This window comes from Oxyura jamaicensis, chromosome 14 (assembly GCF_011077185.1).
Source record: "Oxyura jamaicensis isolate SHBP4307 breed ruddy duck chromosome 14, BPBGC_Ojam_1.0, whole genome shotgun sequence".
NCBI classification, from domain to species: Eukaryota; Metazoa; Chordata; class Aves; order Anseriformes; family Anatidae; genus Oxyura; species Oxyura jamaicensis.
In genome coordinates, this window is record NC_048906.1 from 12,950,383 (window position 1) to 12,974,399 (window position 24,017).

The following is a 24,017-nucleotide window of genomic DNA, read 5'->3' on the forward strand; positions in this document are numbered from 1 at the left end:
CCAGGGCCAGACGCCCGCTGGGTGCTCACCGTGGTGGCCGATGCTGGCACTTCGTGGGGTGCTGCCCCACGGCACGGGCGCGGGTGGGAGCAGGCGCGGGCTGAGCCGGGTCCTCGGGCCAGCAGCATCGAGCGCATGATCTGTTGTGGCAGCTTCCCTGCAGCCTGGAGCCAGCCCCGAGCTAGCACTGATGATGGCTTTAATTGCTTTCAGATTCGATAGCCCAGCCCGTGACAGCCCCGGCGATGCGGCGGCCGCAGCCGCAGCTGTGCCAGCCAGCCCCGTCCCAGCACGTCCCCACGCCGAGCGGGGCAGGAGGTGGTGAGGAGCTGCCCGGCTGCCCCGCCGGGCTGGGGCTTTTCCTTCCCAACCTGGCAAACTTCCCCCGGCCTGGCCATGCTGCCGTGCTTGCCTGGGCATTGCTCGTGGTCCCGAAACCCAACTGGGACGATGACAAGGAGAGCACAGCCCCCAGGATGCCACTGTGGCCATGCTGGGAAGCCACCCAGCCTTGTGCCACTGCCAGCACGCTCAGGGTGCTGCTCTGCTGTAAGCAGGGGTCAGAGGGAGATGCTGGTGGGCTTCCCGCTGCCATCGGTGATGGGGACAAAGCAGGGTTGGGGACAGGGCACAGGCTGTGCTGCGGGGCTGGGGGCTACCCCCAGGGCAGCTGGGGGTGCCCAGGGCAGGCAAAGCCGGGCAAAGAGCACCCAGGTCCCCCCATCTGAGGGTCTGACTGCCCCCAGCATCAGGTCCTCACCGTGCCAGATTACGGCTGCACGGGGAGCCAGGGGTCACAGGGGTGTTCAGCACCTGCAGGTCCTCACAATCCTCTTCCTCCCTGCTGCCATGCTCCGAGATGCCTCCTGCATCCTGCTGAGACCACATCGGTGCGGGCAGCTGCCAGCGATGTCTCTTAACAGCTCCTGCCTGCTGGACAGCCTGTGGGCTTGAGGGCAGCAGGGCTGGGCGCCCAGCACAGTGCTCACCCCACAGATAAGTGGCTGCAGGCAGCGAGGGTGGGAGCGCTGGCCTGAGAGGCTGGCCTAGAGCACGGAGCCCCTGCGGTGCCAGCAGGGCCATGCGTCCCCATCCCCTCCCACCAGCCCTGCTGGGGCTCAGCCCCCAAAACCCCCTCCCAGCTCCAGCGCTGGGGCTGAGCTGCCCTGCAGCAGGCTTCGTATTTAATTTGGGAGGAGTTTGCTGCCCACCTGGGGGACTTCAGAGGAAACAAAGGTGTGGGATTTCTCCTGGTACCCTGCTACCGGCACTCAGAAGACCTGGTTCCCATGCCGCCCCCAGTCCATGACCCTACTAGCTCAGACGTGCGGTGTTTGCTGCTTGGACCAGACCAGAGCTGTGGTCCCAGCAGCACACACTCCCCCCAGACCCCGCTGTGGTGGCTCAGAGCCCGGAGTGATGCTCTCGGCAGAGCACCGGCCTCAGCTGAGGATGAGGAGGGGGCCGGGGGTGCTGGGCTGAGCTGGGGCGATCTCTCAGGTCCCCGATCCATTATTGCGGGCAGTGCCGGCGGGCGGTCCGGGGCAGGGACTGCATTATTGACGAAGGGGAAGGCAGGCCGCGGTGCAGGCAGCGTGGGCAGCGGCCCCTCCTGCAGCACGCAGCCGCGGGCAAAGCACTTTGCCTGCGCCGCAGAGCCGCAGAGCAGCCCGGCCAGCCCGGGGCAGGCAGAGCCGCAGCGACCGCAGAGCGCATCAGCAGCAAGGCGATCCTGCGGAGGCAGAGTGCCTGCCTTGCCCAGCACGGGGACGGGCAGCTGCGGGCCCCGAGCGGATGCCCAGCGACGCCCTTGCAGCGGCACAAGCCCTGCTCCCACACAGCCGCTGCAGCTCTGCCCCCTCCATCCCAGCGCAGCGCTGGTGATGTTCTTTTTAAGCCTCCCTCTTGTCTCTAGGCGGAGATTTGTGGCGTAAAATGCACAATATGTTCTATCTGCCCTGTGGGAGCCATAAAATATTCACCAGCAGCTCCCATTATAGTCAGAGTGAATCACGGAGAGCGCTCGAGCCCGCGCTCCCCGGTGTGCCCCCTCCCCGCACAGACCCTGTGAGCCCCAGCACGGCCGCAGGAGCTGCGGTGGTGGCGGTGCCAGGTCCTGACAAGCGGCCAGGACCTCGCTGGTGCACGTGGGGATGCAGAAGGACCCTCGCTTCCACCTGGAAGACCCCCCCGGCCTCAGCAGGTGGCAGGAGGATGGGCTCGGCCGCCCTTGCCGAGGGTGACCGCACCGATGGGATGGCAAATGCCAGAGCAGCGCAAGGCCTGGGGCTGCCGTGAGCATGGAGAGGACGGGGCTGACATTGGGGCGATGGGTAGCACTGGTGGCCGGCAGCGTGGGGGGGACAGTGTGCCCTTTGCAGCTTCCCTGGTGCTCTCTGTCCCACTAAGCACAACCTGGTGTCCCCGTCACTCAACGCTTCGTAGCCCCGGCCCCTCGGTCAGGGTCCCACAGCCGTGCCACGGCACAGCCCGGTGGGACAGCCCCTTCTGCTTGCTGCCTGCATCGTCACGCGTGCGCTCCAGCACACCCGTGGCTCTACCACGGGTCTTCCTCTCCTCTCCTGCGGCCTGCCCTTCCGTCCGCCCTTCCCTTCTCAGCAGCCTGCTCTCCCTGCCCAGTGCCCATCTCCCCGCCGCACCTCAGGCTGAAGACACGGCTGATGTAAGGCATGACAGCGCTTGTTGATTAAGCAACCCGCTGCTACAAAAACGGTAATTCAAATATAACAATACCTTTTTCACATGCAGCTATACACAATAATTGATATCTTGATATGTAATGAATGATATCTTTTTTGGCACGCAATTATGAAACGGTTCATTCTGCCTATTGCAAGTGTTGCCTCCCACCCTGCCACGGCTGTTGGCCTCCATCCCGCACCTCTCGGCCACCCTGCGTGTGTCCTGGTGGCTGGGACCTCTGGCAGCATCACTGCTGTCAGCTGCTCCTGGGAGAAGCGCCACATCCACACCCATACCATGCCTATACCCATACCCATACCTATCCCTACACCCACACCACATCCATGCCTGCACCTTTGCCCATGCCCGCCCCACATCCCCATGCCCCTGCTGCTTTGGTTCTCCCTGCAGCTCGCTGCCAGAGGCTGTTACTGGGGCAGGGGGAGCCACCCACACCCCCTGGCAGGGACAAGGCTCCTGGGCCACCACGTGCCACCGCCGAGGCCTGGGGCTGTCCCCTCTGTGCAGCTGCCCCCCTCTCCCGGGGCAGGATTTGTCCCGAGCTCACGGGGGCTCAGCGGGATGGGGCTGGGGAAGGCCAGGAGGGCTGTGAGGGACGCGAGGGTTAAACCCTGCCTCCGTCACGTTTCCCTTCCCTGAACAGACTGAGAGCAGAGCAAGGCAGAGAGGCAGTGCCCTCCCCACCAAAATTAACTCTCCATCTGTTTCTCCCCGGCTGAGGCTGATGGCTTGTGACAGGGCCTCCTGAATGCAAAGATGTTTCGCCCGGAAAAAAAAATAAAAAAATCTATTACAAGTTGCTCTAAGAAAGGCAGAAACCCTCTCCTTCTGTCTCTCCCTACTGGTCTCTCAAGGTGCCCACCCCAGGCGAGAGGGGCCTGGCGCGCAGCCGGCCGCCCCCGCTCAGCCGGAACGCCGCGGCCGCCGCCTGCCTCGCCCCGGGCCCCGGCAGCCGGGAGGCGGCGAGGGGCAGCCCGGGGAGGCCGCCCCCGAGCCCGGCGCTGGGGAGGCACCGGGAAGGCACCGGCCACGGGCCTGAGGGGGACCCCGAGGGTCGGGGGCAGGACCCGGCGGCCTTCGAGCGGCCCGGCAGCGGCTCGGTGGGCTCCGAGGAGCCGGGCGGAGGCGGCAGGGCCGGGGCACGGGGCCCGCTCCCCGGCCCCAGGCCCGAGCGGAGCCTCCGCGGGCAGCGGCTGCCCCCTCCCGGCCGCTGCCTGCCCCGGCTTCGCTCACCCCATCCCCGCGGAGGCCGCGACTGCTCCGGCACCAACCCCAAAGCGGCTCCGAGGCTCGCTGGGCCCCCAAGATCTCAGCCCCGGGGGGCGGCCGGCAGCGCCCCGGCGGCCCCAGAGAACCAGGCAGCTTCAGTAAAAAACAAAACTTTATTTGGTCCGTCAGAACCTGAGTTTGAAAACCACCCATGGATAATTCATTATCATACAGGGAGTACTGATCTGATTTACAATTGATAAAATATCCTATGTTTCTTAAGAGCTGGACAGTATTTACAGGGTTAAAAATATTCACAGCTCACAAAGACAGAGAGAAAAAGTGAAGGACAAATCATCCCGAGGAGGAAGGCGCGGGGAAGAGAGAAAACAGAGCAATGAACAAAAATAACCACGGCCAGAGCTTGGCTCAGCATCCCCCAGCCCCTTCCCCAGCACCTCAGGGCAGGGGGGGGACAGGCGGACAGGCCAGACAGACCCACACAGCCCCTGCTGCCGCAGGCTGCCCCCAGCACGGTGCCCCCCAGCAGCTCCCCCTGCCCCCAGTGGGGCCTGGGGCGGGCAGGCAGCACTGGTGGACCCCAGCAGACGTACACACAGACACACACCCACGCCAAGCCCCACGGACACGAGGTCAGCCTTGCCACAAAGCCCCCGCAGGGACGCAGCAGCACCCAAGGTTCTTACAGACCTTCGCCTTGTGCCGCCTGCCACCCCTCCGAAGGCTGGGGCCCGCTGCTTCCTCCCCCCCAAAATCACTCCCTGTCTCCCTGGGGCAGGGCCCTGTGGCAGAGCCACCCCCTGGGTGCTGCTCTCTGGACCCTGGCTCTGTCCCTGCCCCCCCGTGGCACCGCCGCTGCCCCTCGCCCCGCACCTCCGCAGGGGCAGATCCCCAGGGCAGCGCGGGGCCGAGCCCCGCTGGGGCCACATGGCTTCTCTCCAGGCGCTGCGTCCAGCGGCCGCCTTTGCATAGTAACACTGCGATGAGGTGGGGGGGACGGAGCATCGCCCCCAGCCCTGCTCGCCACCCCGGAGCAGAGGTGGGGAAGCGCATGTCTTCATTTCATCCCGAGGTGTGGTGGAAAGCGACAGCAACAGCTTTCTGTGACAACCCAGGGCCCTTCCCAGCACGGGGTGGGGGTCACCACCCGCGGCCCAGCTGCGGTACCTCGGTGCCCACTCAGTCCTGGCAGCAGACAACGGGGGGGACAAGAGGGTGGGGAGGGCCCAGGGACAGACGGAGGGGCACACAGACGGACAGACATCAGAGGTATTTTCTTTTTGTTTGTTTTTGCAGCGCCAGGGCCCTGGCACCGCAGGAGGGGGCAGAGTCCTGAGCGTGGTGCCTGGGAAGGGCAATGACAGCAACCTCCAGCCCCCCCCCTCTCCTGCAGCCCCCCACCGCCACGCTGCGTGCCCAGGGCTGGCCGAGGGCACCGGCCCCAGCGGGGTGTGGGGCAGGTGGGATCCTGAGATGGCCCCGTGCCCCCAGCTGCTCCTCGTAAAGTGCCGTGGGGACGGCCGGCAGAGCTGGTCCTGGCCCTGAGAGCTCGCCCCAGCCCCGCGGCGCAGGGCAAAGTGCTCGGTGTGATGCTCAGGCTCTGCCCCGCGGCTCAGCGCCGACAGCTCGGGGGCAGCCCCAGGCCAGAGGCTGGGTGAAAATCACAGGGGAGAGGAGCAGGGAGGGGGCAGCGCTTCGTCATAGGGGCCGGGGCCCGTGGAGCCCAGCGACCTCGGGTGTGAGCAGCGGGTTGTGGGTGCCTTTCGTCGACATCCAGTCGTTGAGGAAGGCCTGGGTGGCTTTGCGGTGCGCCAGGCGGTGGGTGATGGAGAAGCCGGCGTTACCCTCCAGCTGGGAGAGGATCACCAGTACCTGCCTACAGAGAGAGTCGGGCTCAGCGTTTGGCCACACGCTGCAAACCCTCTGCCCCCATCTCCCACCCCCTCCCTGGGCTCTGCCTCGCCCCAGGCCCTCCACCAGCACCCCTCGGTGCCATCACGCACCCGCCCCATGCTGACCCTCTCCTCCCACCCTTGCCTACCCCGGACCTGTGCAGGGGAGGGACGCTGTCCTGCGTTTTGAGGCTGCCGCGTGTAGAGACGACGTTGAAGCTGTCGGTGCAGTCGCACTGGACGTGCAGGTAGGATTTGGGGTGCCGGTTCTCCACCACCACGATGAGCCCTGCCCAGCCGTGCGTCAAGTAGTAGCACGTCATCCCCTCGCGGCCCTGGGGCAAACGGCAGGGTCAGGAGTACGAATCCTCCGGGCAGCCCTGTCTCTGAATCTTAACCCCTGGGCCAGCATCTTCCCCCTCCAGCTGAGCCCTGCCCACTGAGGACGTGGCAGAGGCAGGGTCCAGGCTCCCTCTGGCTCCCTCGTCCCCTTCCCTGCTGCAGGCACGGGCAGCTCAGCCCCTGCCCTGTGCCACTGCACCCACCTCGTGGCGCTCGCCCTTGTTCTCGGTCAGCAGGATGATGGCGTCTGCCAGCGTGGTGGGCTGCGCCTCCATCTGCTCCACCATCACCTGGCGCGAGCTGTAGATGGCCAGGATATAGCTGGAGTAATCGGTGGCCGGCCGGCTGCTGGTGGGACTGGATGCTGTGGAGAGGACAACACACAGAGGAGGAGATCGCTGAGACCATTCCCAAGCACCCAGCCCTCAAGAGCGGGGATTTGCGGGTTGCTGTGCACGTGGGCAACCTCCACCCCCAGCAGGATCTTCCCACGCTGAAGGTCGTGGGCTTTAGCACCTCTGCCTCCCGCAGTGCCTCCCCCAGCATCCCCACGGGAAGGGTACCCAGCTCCTTACCCTGGGCGGCGGCGGGGCCGGCCAGCATGGTGCTCCAGTGGTTGAAGGCACAGCACACGACGGCGTACTCGCCCGGCTCCAGCATGACGTCGCAGTTGACGAACTTCTTGACGGCCCGCTTGCTGTGAGCCATCAGCCGGCCCAGGCTCAGCTTGTTGCCACTGGTGAAGGTGGCCCGGAAAACCATGATGCACAGATCCAGCAAGTGGCTGTCCACCGTGTCCGACCGCCTGCGCCGGGAGGGGGAGAAAGGTGCAGACATCAGGTGGGTGCTGCCCCACAGGGCGTGGGGTTGGGGGCACGGACAGAACGGCAGACCCAGAGTCCTCCCCCTGCCCTGGGGGCTGCCCCAGGGTCCCAGGGTTTGGGTTTTGGCTGAAACGTAAGCCACAGAATCACAGAAATGCCAGTCCGTGGGGGCTCGTCCCTGAGTTCTGCAACCCTACGGGATGGCGTGGGGTGAAGAGTGATGGGGACAACCCCGGGCGTTTCTCCCAGGGCTGGGTTGCCGCCTGCAGCCCTCGTGTTGCCTCGCTCACCTGCTGCCCTCCTGGAAGAGGGCAAACTCCAGGGTGGCACGCTCCAACACCGTCAGCGATGTCACCGTCACTGGCCCGTTGGCCTTGTTGGGGAACATGCCCTGCACACGCACCTCGTGCCAGTCTGAATGGAGCTTGCAGATATCCACGGAGTCAAAATACCTGTGGGGAAGCTGGGCTCAGCACCAGTGGGGTCCTCTGCCTCGTGCCCCAGCAGGCTGCAGCTCACGCGGCCAGGAGCTGCGGGCACCGGAATGCCACCCGCCTCCCCCTGCCTGCCCCAGCTTGTCCCCACGTCCCATTTGCCTTCTCATCCCTCCGGCAAAGGGACTGGGAGAGGAGTCACAGCTCCAGGGACCCACTGATGCCCACCACCCTGTGCTTTTGGGGCTTTGCCTCCCCTGAGCAAAGGGGTCCCCATGACCCTAAACGAAGCAGCCCGTGAGGCAGTTTCACCCCACAGCCCCCCCCCCCCGGCCACGCTGTCCGCTCCCACCCCACAGCCTCCACCTGCCGGGTGTTACTGTACTTAATGAAATCGCTGTACTCCATCCAGAAGACCCCCTCGCTGTTGTCGTGGGGCATCAGGTCATGTCGGAGGGGAGCAGGCCAGTGGGGCCACTCGTCGGACCAGCTGCCGTTCCAGGAGAAGCGGCCCCAGGGGTTTCGGAGCCGCAGTAGTCTGGGGGACAGGGAACAACGGCGTCAGAGCCCCAGGAGTAAGGAGGCTTTCTTCTCAGGCTGCTGGCACGACATCTGCTGCGCTGCCAGCCTCCACGCTGTGCTCACCTGAAGCCTTGGACATCCCGCAGGTCCAGGATGGAGTAGGCATGCCGCGGCCGGAGACCCATGCTCTCATAGGCCACGTCGTCCACTTTCATGTTGCCCCCGCCGCAGGACGCGCCCATGAGGAACCTGCACAGGGGACAGCAAAACGCTCGGTGTCCTGCAAGGCACGGGGGGAGCTCATCCCCACTGCTTGAGGCACGGGATGGGCTCCCCGCAGCGGGCTCCTGCGTATTCCCTCTGCAACCACACCGCAAACCTCTCCGGAGCAGGGCTCCGACCCTGCTGGCCATAGCCCAGCCTAGGCAGCAGCGAGCCTCCTCCATCCCCTTGGGTTTCTGCTGAGCCCAGGCTCCACGGTGAGCTGCTCTGAGCAGCAGGGCACTTGGCTGGCTCCCCAGTGACACCAGACAGACAGTGCAGGGCTGCCCTCACCACGCTGAATGCCCCATCCCTTCCCACCTGCAGGGCTGGGAGCCCCGTCCGTGCGCAGCGGGTCTTTGCCCCAACCCTACCCATTTTGTGCCGGGCCCTGGGGTCCTGCCGTGGGCGTTGCTGCTGGCTGGCAGGGCTCAGGCATGCGGAGAGGCAGACGATACAGCTGCCGTGCTGCACACGGTGGGCCCGTTCCGCAGCGGCGAGGACAGGCCATTTGGGGCGGGAGGTTTGGACTGGCCGGGCTCCGGGGGACAGCACGTGCCGGGACGCATCAGCCTCCCCCGTGGCACAGCCCCAGTTGTGACCCCACGCCGCACACTGACAGGAGCAGCCCTGCCTTCAGCCATCCCCCAGAAAATTCCAGGGACTTCCACGGTGCAGAGCCCAGAACCGCCTGCCCGCCCTTCCTGCTGGGGCGATGAGCAGGAGGATTTTGCTTTTGCTTTGTCTCCAACAGCCCGAACAAATGCCCGGGTACGGCCAGCAAAGACACCAGGTACGGGTGGGAGACGTGCAGGGTCCAGGACTTCACAATCCACAAGACTCGAAGCAAAGCAAGCGGGCTCCATGCCAGCCACTTCCAAACTGCCGTGAGATAGCAGTAAGCGAGCACAGGGAAGTTCGCCAGGGGTTTAATTACGTATCAAAATTAATCAAAGGGGACCCCACTTCTCCGAGCTCGGAGGGGGGGCTCTGCCGATGCTTCAGACAAACGCCAGGTGTGATGGATGCCCCCCAGTTAACGCATCAGCCCCTCTCCTCCGAGCCTCTGCAGATGAGCGCGGCCCCCCTCGCCCCCCTCTCCGAGCGTCCCTGCTCCTGCCGCGGCGCCCTCCTGCCTGGTCTTACCCAGCCTCCTTAGAACTCAGCATTTTGGCCCAGATGAGGTCAGTGTCAATGGGCTCCTCGCGGGGGTTAGTGGAGCTGACCTGCAGCATCAGGCTCTCGCAGGGGGCACCCGTTAGTGTAGCCAGGCCTTCGATAGCACGCCCCGCCTGGAGGGCAAAGTACGAACCATGAAGCTTGGCCAGAGCCTTCTCAATGAGGGCGACCCACAGCTGCTTCCTCTGGGCCTGCGGAAAGAGACGGGAACACGTCAGGAACCACCTGGGCAGGAGATGGAAAGGCAAGGGGAGCACGCCGGCAAAGCCCTGCTCGCCCACCCTTCTGGCCCCCGGGAGATGGAGGGACAGGAGCAGCAAGGCCAAGCCAGCGGGAGCTTGCTCGCTGGAGGCTGCGGGCGACCCCCTGCACTGCCCGTTCAGCATCTTGTCCAAGTGGTTTAACTCCCTCCTGGGAAAACCTCCTGGGGCTGACGAGTAAAGGAAGCGCCTGGGTGCCGACACAGCCTTAGGGCGCCCAGGGGGGCAGAGGTGGGTTTCTGCCTGGTAGTACCAGGCCCTTTCCTTCCCATCCATCTGGACTGTAAACAGTTCGGTATGGAAAAGGGCACTGAGCACGTCCCTCCCACGCACATCACTGCGAATAAAAACCACCACACCTTCGGCCGAAGAGGCTGCCTAGCGCACACGCGGCTGTGGGACCCATCCCATTTCACGCGTGGAACTAGGAGGCCGTTTCAAGGACAAGCTCCAAAACCCCCTGGGCAGACATGAAAACTGCCCCGGTTCCACCCCAGGGACAGCGGCAAGATGTGTTTTTGCAGGGGGAATCTCTCCCTGCAGTCCCTTTGCTCCCACGCCAGGCCATGGATCTCGGCACTGCCGAACCGAGGACGGACGAAGTGCAGGGGCTGCATTACTGCACCCCGAGGTCTGCGGAGCCTGCACCAGCCCCGTGGCCGGGCTCGGCTCAGCGTGCAGCCTTCCCAGCTCTGTGCCAGCCACCACTGTGGGTCCTCAGCGTGCTGCAGGGCGCAGTCACCAGCGATGCTTCACCGCTTGTCCCTGGAGGAGACACCTCCTGAGGATGAGGGAGCGAAGAGGGGACGTGGAAGCTGCAAACGTACGAGCATGGAAGGGGAGGGGACATTTGGTGGCCTCCGTGTCTCCAAAAATCCAGTGCAGCTGCGCTCGGAGGGCAGCAGGGGAAAGGCAGCGGTGCGTGTGTGACCGTGTGTGACTCACAGGTGGCAGCCAAGAGTTGGGAGAGGAAAGGAAGGCAGCGAGGCGGCTTTCGGATGGATAAAGGAAGCTTGGAAGTGCCTTTCTCGGGTTTGTTCTTGAATCCCCCACTCAACAAAAATTCTTGTTGCTAACTTCTGCCCGAGATGCAGTCACCGAGCTCCAAGAGCCTGATTTCCCTTCATTTTATCTCTGTTTGTCCTCTTTTCGCCCCGCATTCAGCTCGCACACCTAAACGCTCCACAGGAAAACCTCACGATGATTCCGATGCATCTGGAAACAAAGGCGAGGCAAGCCCAGCCCACGAGAAAGCCTTCAAGTTCCAAAAAATACCTGCGGCTTAGAACTGGTAAGAGAGGGAAGGTGGACGGGAAAGAAAAAAGAGACGAGAAAGGCAAATTCTACGCTGAAAATAAAGGACTGCATCTGACTGCACCTTGTCCACCACAGGGCAAACTGCAGACACGGACTCTGTTTCCTTCCCCTCTCCGGAGTCCCTCTAGCAGCGTACCTGCCGTGCCGTAGCCGTGTCTGCACAGCTGGGAGCTCCTGCGTGGACAGAGCCAGGCTAAGCAGGGCTCAGGACCGAGCCGAGGCTCTGCTGCCCCACGCCACTGCCCCAGGGCTGGGCCACCTGCCCACTGCAGGGAGGCGCGCTCAGAGCAGGGCTCTGCGAGCTGCACCAGCATTAAGGCTCCCCCAGCGCTCATTGCCCTGTCTCCCCAAAGTCCTGTCCTCCCTGCCTTCCGCCTCCGCAGCTCGGCTCGGGGCTGTGTGCGCTTTGAACCAGGATGTGGAATTGCAGCACAAAGTCAAACCCTGCCGTCCCTGGCCCTCTCTCTCCTCCTGACGGCAGCCCTTCGGTTTGTCTGGCAGATTTGTGCAGCCTGAGTTTCGATAGAGACGTTCTCAGTCTCCTTCATGGAAATGATCCCAGCAAGCGCCCCTGGGCCTGGCAGGCCGGGCAGAATGCGCAGTGACGTCCCTGAGGGGCTCAGGGAGCTTCTTGAATCCTAGCAGATGCCACCCGAGTGTGCTCAGAGCCACCGGGCACTGGCTCAAAACAGGCTGCTTTGTTGTGCGTCCCCTCCCTCCCCGCGGCCCCTCCCTGGCATGGCCAAGCTGCCAGAGCTTCCTGCAGAGGAGAGAAACAGCTTTCGCTCAGCCCCTCTCGGTGCGAAGCCGCAGAGGTGAAGTAGCTCCCTTTTGTGTGCAGAATAAAGATGTCTCCCCCTGCCAGCGAGCTGGCCTGCAATGCAGAGAGAAGCGATGGGAAAAAAATGCAAAAGAAACTTCTCCGCTGCAGCCTGGAAAACGCCACAAGGGGCCTGAAACAGGTTTATGGGATGGCCTCAAAGAGCCCAGCTGGCCTCAGCGCGCAGCAAAACGCACCCATCGGCCCTTCTCCACGCAGCCCACGACAGCAGGCGCCCCGCGTGGACCACAGCTGTGTCTCTTCCCACCCCGCTGCCTTCTCCTGGACTAGCTGGGGACGAGCCCCCCTTGTCCTGGAGCGCTGCCCAACCCCTCCAGGCCCCCCTGTACCCCCCCCCCGGGGCCGCTGACCTGTGAGAAGAGGAGGTAGCCGCACTCGTCGCAGGGCAGCATGTCGTCCACCAGCACCGTGGTCCACGTGCCGTCCTTGCACAGCCGCACCTGGTAGGCGCCCTCGGGGCACAGCGTCCGCGTGATCATCACCCTCTCCACCAGCTCCGGCCGCTCGGCCAGCACGGCCAGGGCGCTCAGGAACCTGCAGGGGGACGCGGATGGGCTCAGCGGGGTGTGGGTGGGCAGCAAAGCCCCTGCCCGGCCGCCCAGCGCAGGGGGAAGGGGCCAGGCAGAGGGTGGGCACGTGCCCGGGGTGTAGGAATGGGGCTGGGTAAGGCCGGGGGGCACGGTCCGGGTGATGGGGGAGAGGGGCAGGAGGGTGGCACCCCAGCTCTCGCCTCCTTACCAGCAGTTTCCCAGCAGTCCCTGGAGGATATCTGAGGACCTGGGCGTCCGGAACACCGACCACTTCAACAATCGGTCTTTGAAGATGCTGCAGTTGATTTCGTGGGGTCGCAGCCACTGCTTCACCCGCTGCTGCACGCTGTCACCTTCCGGGAATCCCACAGACTTGGGCCCAGGGTGGAAACTGTCATCTACAAAATTGACTTTGTTCTGCGAGAGCAAAAGGCAAGGGACGGCATCAGTGTGCAGCTGTGTGGCACGCAGCTCCCCGGGAACGGGGCTGGCTTGGAAAGCCACGAGTCGGTTCGACCCCTCAGGGCTCCCGAATGCATCTCCAATCTGCCTTTTTGTGCTTTATGGGAACGTCCCCGGGCAGGGAACATCTCACACCTCCCACTGGTGCTAAAACTTGGACCGTGGGGGACCTTGGCCGCCTCTACAAGTGGCAAAGCACACGAGCAGCAAGCCTCTGAGGAAGCGTCTGGCAACCAAACGCTCCTCAGTCCAAGCCCGTGCTACGGGATGAGACCCTGGGGCGGCCCCAGGCCCTGCTGGCACAGCCCTGGCACAGCCCAGCACCGTGGCACCGCTCTGCACGACGCCAGCAGCGCCTTCCACAACCAGATTCACCCAAACCCAACCTAGCAGCTGCGGAGCCCTCGCTCCCGAGCCCGATCCCACCTGCTAGCGAGCGCTGAATAAAGTCAGATGGACTGAACAGCAAATAACCCCACAAACACCCCCAGATGTTAGCCCTGGACATAGTGTGGGAGCACAAAGCTTCCCCAAGGGGAGAAGGATGGCTTCTTCGGGCAGGTTAACACAGGGTGAAGTAAGCACTGGGATTTCGTTACTCTTAATTACATGGAATTAACTTCTTTCAGCAAAAGCCCTCTGATTTCAATCAGCTTTGGTGCGCACCACGCCAGCAGTCGCTCTCCCTCTTCTGCTGCAATCCCCACTCACTGATGCAAACGTTTTCTCCACAGTGCCTCAGTTGGCGCTTCCAGCTCCTGTTCTGCAGGAGCGTGTTTCTCAGCTAATTGTCACCATTCAAATCCCAACGCAGGCCAAAGAGGGCACGTCCCGAGGCCTCGCTGCCTTTCCCCAGGGGAGCGCCTGCCCCACGCTCGCCCACGGGTGCAGCGGGCACTGCGGATGTCAGAGTGCACGCTTCCAAACGCCACCCTGCCCGACCTGGGAGCACCGGCTGGCCAGGACACTCAGCAGACGCTTTGCCAGGCACCTGCACGGTCGCCAGGGTGGCAGTGAGGCTGCGCGCACGCGGTGCCAGACAAGGAGCCCTGCTCATTTCTCCTGCAAGGGGATAAATCCGCAGACAGGACGGCTCTGCGGGCAGAAGGCACAGACAGCAAGAGTGCTGCGCTGTGTTGGTGGCTCTGCAGAGCACGCCGCACCTGCTGCCACGCGCTGCTATGCAGAAAAGGGGAAGGACGTTGGATCAGACGAGAGAAAAATCACGCGACGGGGACGAGCACAAGACAGGATGCAGCAGCCCTGCGCCAAGGGGAAGAGGCCAGCCCTGCCCTCCTCCCAGGCAGACGAGAAAGGATGAAGCTAAAACTGGGGGCCAGGCACTGAGAAGCACTGGGAAGGGCACTGCCAGGACAGCAGAGGAGGCAGCAATCCCTGCAGGCAGCACTGCTGCGAGCCGAGCTGCTTCCCGCGATGCAGAGAGACAAAAGGCAGAAGATTTGGCCAGCCCGACGCTCTCCTCCAGGGGAAGGCCCAGCGGCGCTGCTCCCATCAAACAGGGCAGCCAGAAGCAAGCTTTGGGGCTGCCCCCCACGTGCCAGCCTGAACAGCAGCAGGTGGCTGGGCAGCAGCTCCCCGGCTGCTGCGGGAGGTGGCGGGCACGCAGGGAGAGGAGCCAGGCGGCGGCACCGTCCCACCGCCGCTGCCAGCTCTTCCCTCACACCCGCAGAGGCTTTGACTTACCGTAAACGGCGTCAGAAAACAGATTTAGGTTTAGCGGGAGCTCTGGGAGACAGCCCCCGCTGATCTAACAGCCGGACACTGCCCAGTAAGAGAGCTGGGCGGGCTCTGCCAAGGCTCTGACGGAGAGCTGGGCGGGATGGGGCAAGGAAGACTCCTTCCCCTCCTGGCAGTGGCAAGCCGCTCATTCAGCTTGGCCATCTCTCCTAACTCATCCTCCAGGCCTGACTCCACCGCATAGAACAGATGCTCCCAGCCTACAGAAGAGGCTGTCCCCTTGCTTAAACGAGGGGGCTAAGCAGAACCAGGGTCACTCCGACATAAAGACACCCAGCTCTGTTAGCCATAGACACGCAGCAATCAGGACAAAAAACCAGTCCCAAAGCAGGGTCACTCAGCAGCTCCTTTCCCAACCCAACACCTCCACGGGCACCGCGCTGCGCAGCACAGACCCGGCCGTGGGAGCGCTCCTCGGCCCGAGCAGGAAGAGCCTCGTCGCTGCGGCCGGGCCGGACTGCAGCTCCCTTCCCATCTGGTCCTGAAGAGCCCGAGGCTTGCCCCAGAAGGAGGGCAGAGAAAGAGCGGCATTCGCAGGAGTATCGTGTGCCACTCAGGGCAAAAACGGGGCCATCAGAGCGCTGCTGGCGACTGAAGCCCAGCAGACCGAGCCAGATATTTGGCAGTGGGAGGGAGGGGCGCCAGCACGCGCTCCTGAGACCCCCACCTGAAGCCAGGACACAGCTAAACCTCAGCTGTCCTTCCCCGAACGGGGGTGAGCCGTTTGCAGGTGCAGCTGTGCACTCACAAACACCAAATCCAGCCGGCTGAGAAGCCTCAAGGCAGATAAACAAAGGCAGACTTGGTAAGCCTTGAAAATCCCAGGCACAGACGCAGCGGCAGCATCCTTCGCCTGCACACGCGGTGCTCTGCGCCTCCACCCGCAGCACCCTCTGATTTCCTGCACCCACCGCACGGCAGGTGCTGCCCACCAGCACTGGTGCCACCCGCACACCCTCCTTCCCAGCCCTCCTCACCCTCGGATGGGGAGGAACTGGGCTGATCACCCCCTAACGTTCCCCTCTCCCTCCGATTTACAACCTTGCAAGGAGCCAGTTAATACTCAGACCTCCTCACCCTCGGGCAGGCGGGGAACCGGATGGGGGTCGCCCTGGAAGGCCCCTTCACCCTACAGGCCACCTCCCCTGGATTTCAGATGCCCCATGTCAGGGTTAGCAGCCAGCCCCCGGCCGCTGCAGGCGGGCACCTCCTCCGCAACCCCCAGGCCCGAAGACACAATGGCGGCCTGCCTGGAGCGCCGTCCTGGGCCCTTCTCCGAGCGAGATGGGCAGCGAGCCCCGCTCGGCTCGCACTCACCTCCCTGCAGAAGGTGACGATGTTTTCCCACAGGGCCTTGGCCTCTCCTTCGTCCGTCTGCCTCCTCTTCTCCACGTGCATGCTCTCCCTCCGCTTGAGGGCCTTGAGGCCCTTGCGCTGGGCCACGTACTGCTGCGGGGTGTGGCAGGCGGCGCAGTGCTTGGCCTTCAGCTCGTTGAGCAGGGTGCAGGCGGGACAAGCCCACTGGCCCGGCCTGTCCTGGGCTCCTCCGGGCAGCGGGGACGGGAAGAGGCGGGCGACCTTGCGGGCGGAGGGGGCCTTGGTGCCGCAGGAGGAGCAGCCGGCCTTGTCGCACGCCCCGCAGTCGGGGCAGCGGGGGGACGGCTCGCCCTGCGTGCCGTGCTCCTGGAAGCCGTGCAGCTTGGAGGAGCCGCAGGCTTTGCACTTCTGGGCCACGGTGGGGTTCTTGAGGGTGCACTTGGAACAGGACCAGGTGGTGAAGTCGGGGCTGGAGGGGCTGCAGGGGGTGAACCTCACCAAGTCGCCCACCACATTGATGGTGTCGCTGCCTTTCTGCGTGCTGCAGGCCTCGCATTTGCTGGCGCCGGAGGAGTTGAGCAGGGAGCAGGTGCTGCACTTCCAGTGGGACGGGCTGACCTCCATCTCCTCCTCCAGCACGCTCAGCCGCTTGTTGGACAGCAGCTCCTGGAAGCGGGCAGCCGGGGCGGCCCGGGCCTGACCCTGCGGGGAGCCCTTCTGCCCCGCCGCGCTCTGAGCCCCGGGCTGCGGCGCTTCGGGCCCCGGCATCTGCAGCTGCGGGGGCACCTCGCGGCGGCTTCGGGGCACGGGGTTGTTCTGGAGCCCCGGGGAGAAGGGACTGAAGGCTGGCATCTTCTGGGCCTCTTGTTCCATAGCCACGGGGCCCTGGGCGGCCACGGCGTCACCATCAGAGACCTCTGCAGGGACCAAAGGCTGCGGGGTGGAGGGGGCCATGTGAAAGCCCGCAGGGGTGATGACTTCAGGGACGACCAGCGCCTCTGGTGGGATCTTGGGCAGGGAGAGCTTGCGTGGCCCACCACAGGCCGAGCAGGAGTTGGCCACCGGCGTGTTGTGCAGCGTGCAGCGCTGGCAAGCCCAACCGCTCTCCAGCTCGGCTTCATCAGGGCTCTTCCCCTCCGAATCCTCGCTGCTGCTTTCCACCTTGGCGGCCTCCTCCCGGGACGTGCCCTTGGGCTCCGCAAGCACGGTGGGCTTGGGCAAGATGCCATTGATGACAGGCAAGGGGGAGCCGCTGGGCCCCGGCTCCGGCGTGAAGCCGCATACCTCGCAGGTTTCTTTGCCCAGAAAGTTCCTGAAGGTGCAGCGGGCACAGGCCCATTTCTGCTCCTCCACGCTCAGCCGCAGGATGTGGTTGAGGTCCGGCTTCTGACGAGGGGCTTCGCATATGGAACACTGCCGCTGGCCGACGGGGTTCAGGAAGGTGCAGCGGGTGCAGGACCACTCGCGCACAGCAGCCATGGAGCCGGGAGAGTGGGAGTTGCTGGAAGAGAGCAGAAGACAGCATGAGGAACGGGCCACCAGGTACGCGTTTCTCCCAGGCTGGCACAGGTGGGATTTTGCTTCCAGGAAGGGAACAAAAAGCAACGCAGTCATTGCTCTCCAGGCACTCGTTTCTCTGGCACTGACAATGCATTTCCACAAGCGCACGGCAGCGTGCCAGCTTCCACCCAGAACGCTTTGGAAAGGGCACCGAAATCAGCCCCGCAGCCCCGCTGAGCCCTCTGCTGTCCGTGGGGATGAACCCCAACACTGCTGCACCCGGCCGCTACCCGCGGCTGGTTTGTCCCCCTTGGGCTCGTCTGTAACGCCCTCGCCGAGGCAGCACCTGTGTGAGACAGGCGACCTCCGGCCACTGCCGGGAGAAAAGGCAGCCGTGGGCAGAGGCAGCGCCGAGCTCAGGGAGCTGTGGGAGTTTAATTTTCAGAAAGCGAAGGGCAGCGGTGGCACCAGCTCCTGAGGGGACCCTCTGGGCGCAGGGAGAGCAGCTCCCCCCCAGGTGCCTCCAGGGAGGCGATGCCCCGCTCGCATGCGGGCAAGGAATGGCAGAAGGAAACCCAGCCTTGCTGTTTGTCCTCTGCTCTGGGTGATTTCCTGCGACTTCCAGTGAAGGTGGGGCTGAAACAGAGTTTCCTGCTTCCTCCTCCTTCGCACGAGGACCGGACAGCTCTCCCCCACGTAAAGGCACAGCACGAGAGCCAAGCCTAAAGCCCCGGACAAGCAGGGAGCTGCGCCTCGCCCTGCTCCCCTCCCTGTGTGCCAGAGACCCCCTGGCAGGGCTGACCCCGCAGGAGGAGGCTCCGAGCCCTCAGCTCCCCCCGGGAACAGCAACCTCAGGCTGTCCCAGAGCAAGGAACGCGCGGCTTAAACCACGGGGGCTCACCACCAGGTCCCTTCCTTGCATCCCTTCGAGGATCAGGTTCGGCACGACACAAACAGGAACAAAGAAGGGAAAGAAACCGTTCTGTGCCGCAGAGGGCAGGAACGGAAAGCTGTGAGATGCCCACGCAGTCCACGGAGGGAACCTGGTCCTGGCTGGCCTCCAGCATCCTGGGCAGCAGCACCTGCACGTCCCCGAGGCAGCGAGCTGACTGCATTGCAGCAGCGGGGCCTTGCGGGGACAGCGGCTGCAGCAGGAGCCACCCTGGGGGGAGGAAGGTCCCCTCCGGGGCTGGGGACACGGGACACCCCCCAGGAGTACTCCAGCAGCAATCTGAGCACATCCCCAAGGCGGGCTCTGCCGCCTCCAGGAGACCGTCCCTGCCTCATGAGGAGATCAGATGCAACCTTCAAATCCCTCCTTAAATCAGATGTTTCTCTAGATAAAGCCTGAACCCAAGAAATCCATTTTATTTCAAGGGAGAGCTTGAAAATTCATACACCGTGCCTTCACGGGTTGAACTTTACAAGGTATTTATTTACTGGAGTTCTTTCAAGAATCTTTCCCAGCTAAAAGAATTACAAACATTGATTTTTCTGCCTCAAGTCCTGCTGCTGTCAGCCCCTGCGCAGCCCTCTCCCCGGGGCAGCCCCGTGCCCAGAAACGTCTGAGAGGAAAATCAGCCTTCAAGCAGGGAAGGAGCCGTGTGCCCAGCTCCAGCAGGGGCAGGGAAACCAACGGGGCCAGGAAGGGCTCCGTGATCCGCTCACATCCATTCACCTCCCCCGGCTGAGCCTCATCCAACCTCAGACATCAGCAAAAAGCCAGCGAGGGCTGTCAGCAGCCTGCACCACCCGCAGCCGTCCCGCAGCCCCCCGCGCTGCCCGCTGCCCCAAAAGCAACCCCTAAGAGCACATCTGCGCCGCTCACCGCAGCTCGGCACCCTCCAACCACCGCTCCTCCTGCCGCACGAACCGTGCCGGCGAAGGCTTCTGGGCACGCAGCCACGGGACCGGGAAAAATCACCGTGCCCCTTCCCGTGTCAGCAGAGAGAAGCCCAGGATGGCCGAGGCAAGACGGGTCCCGCCGGCGGGCACGCCGGGACAGGCGGCATCGCCGGGTGTGCCTGACGCGCACCCAGCAGGGAGCTGCGGGCTCGGGAAGGCTGCACAGCTTCCCTTGGCTGGGAGGGAGATCCGGGCAGCAGAAGGGAGGTGGCAGCAGGACGCTGCAGCGCTCTGCCCTGCTGCTGCGCTGCCTGCGCTCTGCCCCGAGCTCTACCCCCGGCCATGGGGAGCTGCTGCCTCTCCCCGGCCCTGCTGTCCCCGGCCGGGTCCCCTCGGCCCTGCCGTGCCACCCGCCCGCTGCCGGACTTCCAGCCGCTTGGCTTTCTCCGCTGGCAGCTCTCAGAATAACCAAAGCCTCCCAGAAAAGTTTGCCTTTGGCTCTTGTGTTTGCTGCTCCCCCGTGGGTCTGGAAGTCCCCTGGCAGGGCCAGCAGGGTGGCAAACTCTGGCAGGGACTTCCCTGCCCCCTGGTCCCCAGGGAGGCTGTCACACCTTGCCGGGGCGTCCCACAGCCACGCAGCTTCCCATGCAAGCTGGTGGGAGACACACAGGAACGGGAGAGGTCGTGGGCAGGCACCTTGGGAGATCCCGAGCGAGCCCCCGGTCCCCAGCCTGGATGGCTGGCAGGGCACGACCCCAGCCTGCTCCTGCGCTTGGTGGCAGCAGCCCCTGCCCCACGGCTCCCCTTACCTCTCGCAAAGGGGCTGGCAGGAGGAGAAGCCCCCCCGCAGCCAGTCTGAGCTCCGCACTTCTCCTGTAAAGCCTGGCTGGCTCCTCTCCTGGCAGGCAAGGAGCCTGCGTGAGAAAACCCAGCCGTCCCCGCCACCAGCTCCCCGAGCCCATCTGCTGTACGACAACACGCGCTCTCCAGCCCCAGAAAACGCAACTGAGATAAACATCGCCTGCCACCTCCCCGAGCGCCCGTGCGGGAGACGGGTTTCTCCCCAAAACAGCCGCTCCACAGCCACCAGCAGAGCCCCCCCCGCCCACAGAGGGGCTTTTCCTTGAGGAGGAGGGCAGGACGCAGAGGGCACGCAGCCTTCAGACAAGCCACAGGCCTCTACCACCTTCGGGTGTCAGCTGGGACCAAAGGCATTTCTGGAGCCTCACCGGAGCAGGGCAGGACAGGACAGGAAGGAACAGGGCAGGGCACGAGACCGGGAAGCGCCCCAGAGCTGCGGTTTGCCTCCTTCCTGGGGGCAGGGAGCTGGTGCTGGGCCAGCCCCACATGCCGGGCACCTGCAGGACAAGGGGAGGCACCCAGCCCCGGCCAGAAGCGCCTTGGGCTGCCAGAACGGATGGCTCGAGGTGAGCCAGGTACTGGAGGGACAGGTCCCAGTCCTCCGCACAGTCACACGCTGCAACAGAATCAGGCTGCTCCTCTAAATACAACTCCAGAGAAGCCAAAGCCTTAGAGCTTACTGCTCCAGTTCTCTCCAGCAATAATGAAATAAATAAAGATCGCTTGTTCTGGGCAGCAGCAGCCCTAAGTTCTGGGATACACAACATCCCGTAGCAAAACCCTCTGGCTTGCTAAATACAAGAAAAAGCTCCAGAGGTTGACCTGCCACCCTCTGGTGCCAGCCGGCGCAGACGGGGGTGCAGGGGGTCGGCACCACGCGGCCGTGCTCCTGCGGCTGCGGCGTGGAAGGGCCGGCGAGGGGGGATCGCTGGCTCCCACCCCCCCGGCACGAAGCCTGGGCCAGGAGGTGCTGCCGGAGGAGCCTCTCGCAGAGCCAGGCAAGGGCCAGGGGGAGGTTTCAGCAGGTGGGCTGGCACAGCAACGCAGGACAGCTCAGCAGGGACTTCCCAATTTCTAGAGGAGCATCAGGGGAGAGAAACAGCCCCTGATTCACGCTTCGAAACCTCCGAGGGTACAGAAGTGAGTGCACACACTACACAATCAGGGCAGGTTGCTTCAGTATTTCCAAATCCTGTCTCTCCAACTCCAAAGTGAGCCAAGAGAATAAAGAGGGCTTAAATACCAGCAGCCTTCACCCGAACACAGAGGTGCAGCCGGAATTACAGCGCCAGAAGGGAGCCGTCCCTCTGCGCCCACCTCCTGCGTTCCACCATCGCTGTCCTTCAGCTGAGCAAGAGGAGAGACCGCCACGAAAACCTTCCCCACGCTCACCCGCGCTTCCTTGGAGGCTCACGTCAAAGCAAGGGAGGGAAGCAGCGCACCCAGAAGGCCGCTGCAACGTCACCAACGTGCCCACAGAGCGGGGGCCCTTGCTGGCACCCCCTGCCCGTGAGCAAAAGCAGCAGCCCGCTTCAGGAGCGGGCACTCGGTTGGTTTTGGGTAACTCGGGTCCAGAAGGGGCTGCTGGAGGTTTCCAGACCAACTTCCTGGCTCCGAGCTGGGTCTCGTAGAAACCCGTGCCGGGACGGGGGTGTCCACGGTCCAGTCTCAAAGACCCGCGAGCACGGAGACCTCTCCGGGAGAGCACAAGGACTGCTCCTCGTACCCTCCGGTGGCACCGTTCTCCTTGCTCCTGAGGGCTGCTGGAAGGGAGCCACGGTGGCTACAGCCGCAGAAATTCATCCTTTTGCTGAAGCAGTTGATGAAATAAAAACTTCCTGAGCCTTCCGCGGTAAATCTTTGAGGACTCTGGAGTTTTATTATAGATTTGGACCTGCTCTCACTACAGAGTTACTCCAGGACAAACTCAGCCGGTTTGCGGGAAGCCAGCTTGGATGGGGGGGACAAAAGCCAGCTGAGGGACCAGCCCGTCCCACCTGTCACACCCTGCTCCAGGCAGGACTCCCCGTCCCTCGGGAGGTCACCGCCTCCCACCCCGATGCAGTGCCGGGGCTCCTGGCAATTGCTGGGACAGGGCAATCACACCGTGGAAGCCAGCATCTTCCCCTGGTAACGGCCCGCACCGATGCGAGACAACTGTACTCGTTCTGTGTAAGAAAGCAGCGGTGGCACAGGCGGATTTACTCATCAGAGCAGAAGGGAGAAAAAAAAATAATCTAATTTTACAGCAGAAGACCACGAAGGGTGAGCACCTGAAGGTGAACGGGGCCATCAGAGACCCGTGACAGCACGCAGCCCCTCCCAGCGAGCGCCGAGAGGCTCAGACAGACGCCACGGGTTTTCCACGCTGCGGACACACAGTTTGTGGGAATTTCTTGGTCCCGTTGCACCAGATCTCCTGTGGGTTCTTGCCGTTTCCACGTATCCTACACTTTTCCCACGCTGGACACAGCTGGCAAAGCGCTCAGACAGCTCAGATGTGCTTCACTGGCCAGGGAGAGAAGAGGCTACGAGTTTTAACAAGAAGGTTCCCAGGGGAAAACAGAGCTCCACTAATGAGAAGCCTGACAGAAACCCAGGCCCCAGCTAAAGGGAATTTATTCAGCAGTATATTTTTGTAGCAGCCAACAAAACCACAGAAACTGCTCTCCAACTGCGGCTTTCCCTGCCGCTTGCTTTGCGGCCCCCTCCCAGAAAACAGGGCTCGCCTGCCTCCAAAAAAGACAGATGTTAGGGGTGAGAGGGGGCAGCTTGCCACAGGACGGGGAAGAAACGATTTCCAAGGCAACGCCTGCGAGTGCAACTGCTGGCAAAGGAGGCGAGTGGAACAGAGAAGGCGCTCCCCGACCCTCCGCTGGCGGTGCCAGAGGCCCCAGGAAAGCTGCTCGGAGCTGGGTGGGAAACGGGCAGTGGCAGAAGCCCAGCAGGGACAGGAGCACCCCGAAAGCTCCCGTCACGTGCACCAAAACCTGGCCTGGGTGAAGGATGGGAGCTGAGGAGACCTCCTCCGCTTGGAGTCCTTTTCACGGCTGAAATCCTGGCTGGGGTTGGCCTGGGAAAAGAAGAGGAGCAGAGTCTTGGAAGGCTTCAGCCCATCTGAATACGTGGGCACTGGGGCTCCTGGCCTGCTGCTGCTGCAGGAACTCAAAGCAGCCCGGCTGGAAGGAGCACGCCTCCCCTAAGGGTGCAGCCAGGCAGGCAGCGTTATCCTGACCCGATGCGCTGGAGACATTTATCATTCTCCATGCAAAACCTTCAAAGGAGAATCCGAATCTGGAAGGCTTGCCTCGTGAGAAACACAGGGCGTGCATCGTTAGCCTTTAGTACCCCTTAATTGCCTCGGTGTCACAAGATGCTATCTCTGGAAGGAAACAGGTTTGCCCAGCACAGCGCCCTGCAGGGACAGGGCCATTGGCAGAGGCTCCTTTGTAGAAAAGGTTACCCAAATTTCTGCCCGAACAACAAGAAGAACCCCCGGGGATATGAAAGAAAGAGGCAGAAGGAGTATTTCAAGGAGGCTGGCAAAGTCCAAGCCCTCGCTTTGATCAGACCTTGTGAGCTTTTGCAAGCTCTGGGCTCCCTCCCTTCGGAAGAGGGACCGGGGACGTTCCCTCACCGTACCTGCTGGTGCTGCCGCCGCTCCTCAGCTCAGCCGCTTCATTTAGTTTTCCTGTACCTAATTTTCCTATTTTGGGGGGGGGATCTGAGGAGATGGAGAGCAAACAGTATTAAGATCCAAGTCCTATACCCCGAGGAAGATTTATGTGCCATTAACTCAGCCCGGCATCTCGCTATGGCTTAAACAGGTTTGACAACGGCTTAATAGATTGATTTTGCTGGAGGTGGTGCGGAATTAACGACCTCAACCCCTACCTTGCCTTATGTCAGTGCATTTCC

The 24,017-nt window shown here is 63.4% G+C and overlaps 1 protein-coding gene across 7 annotated transcripts in view; it reads right to left on the reverse strand.

The window, feature by feature from the left end:
• Positions 1 to 5,223: 5,223 nt before the first annotated feature.
• The window catches only part of CAPN15 (calpain 15), a 43,667-nt gene continuing 24,873 nt past the window's right edge, over positions 5,224 to 24,017 (reverse strand). For 5 of the 7 annotated variants that reach the window (XM_035339318.1, XM_035339322.1, XM_035339317.1 and 2 more), the window contains 11 exons: positions 15,894 to 17,394; positions 12,565 to 12,773; positions 12,177 to 12,360; positions 9,376 to 9,599; positions 8,092 to 8,217; positions 7,832 to 7,984; positions 7,303 to 7,464; positions 6,764 to 6,993; positions 6,392 to 6,552; positions 6,003 to 6,181; positions 5,224 to 5,830 (listed from right to left, as the gene is read on the reverse strand). In XM_035339318.1, the coding sequence (XP_035195209.1) occupies positions 5,653 to 5,830; positions 6,003 to 6,181; positions 6,392 to 6,552; positions 6,764 to 6,993; positions 7,303 to 7,464; positions 7,832 to 7,984; positions 8,092 to 8,217; positions 9,376 to 9,599; positions 12,177 to 12,360; positions 12,565 to 12,773; positions 15,894 to 17,394 (3,307 nt within the window). In that variant the 3' untranslated portion in view covers positions 5,224 to 5,652. Of the gene's footprint in view, positions 5,831 to 5,995; positions 6,182 to 6,391; positions 6,553 to 6,763; positions 6,994 to 7,302; positions 7,465 to 7,831; positions 7,985 to 8,091; positions 8,218 to 9,375; positions 9,600 to 12,176; positions 12,361 to 12,564; positions 12,774 to 15,893; positions 17,395 to 24,017 lie in introns of all 7 variants that reach the window. The other 2 variants (XM_035339319.1, XM_035339320.1) reach the window with 2 other exon arrangements.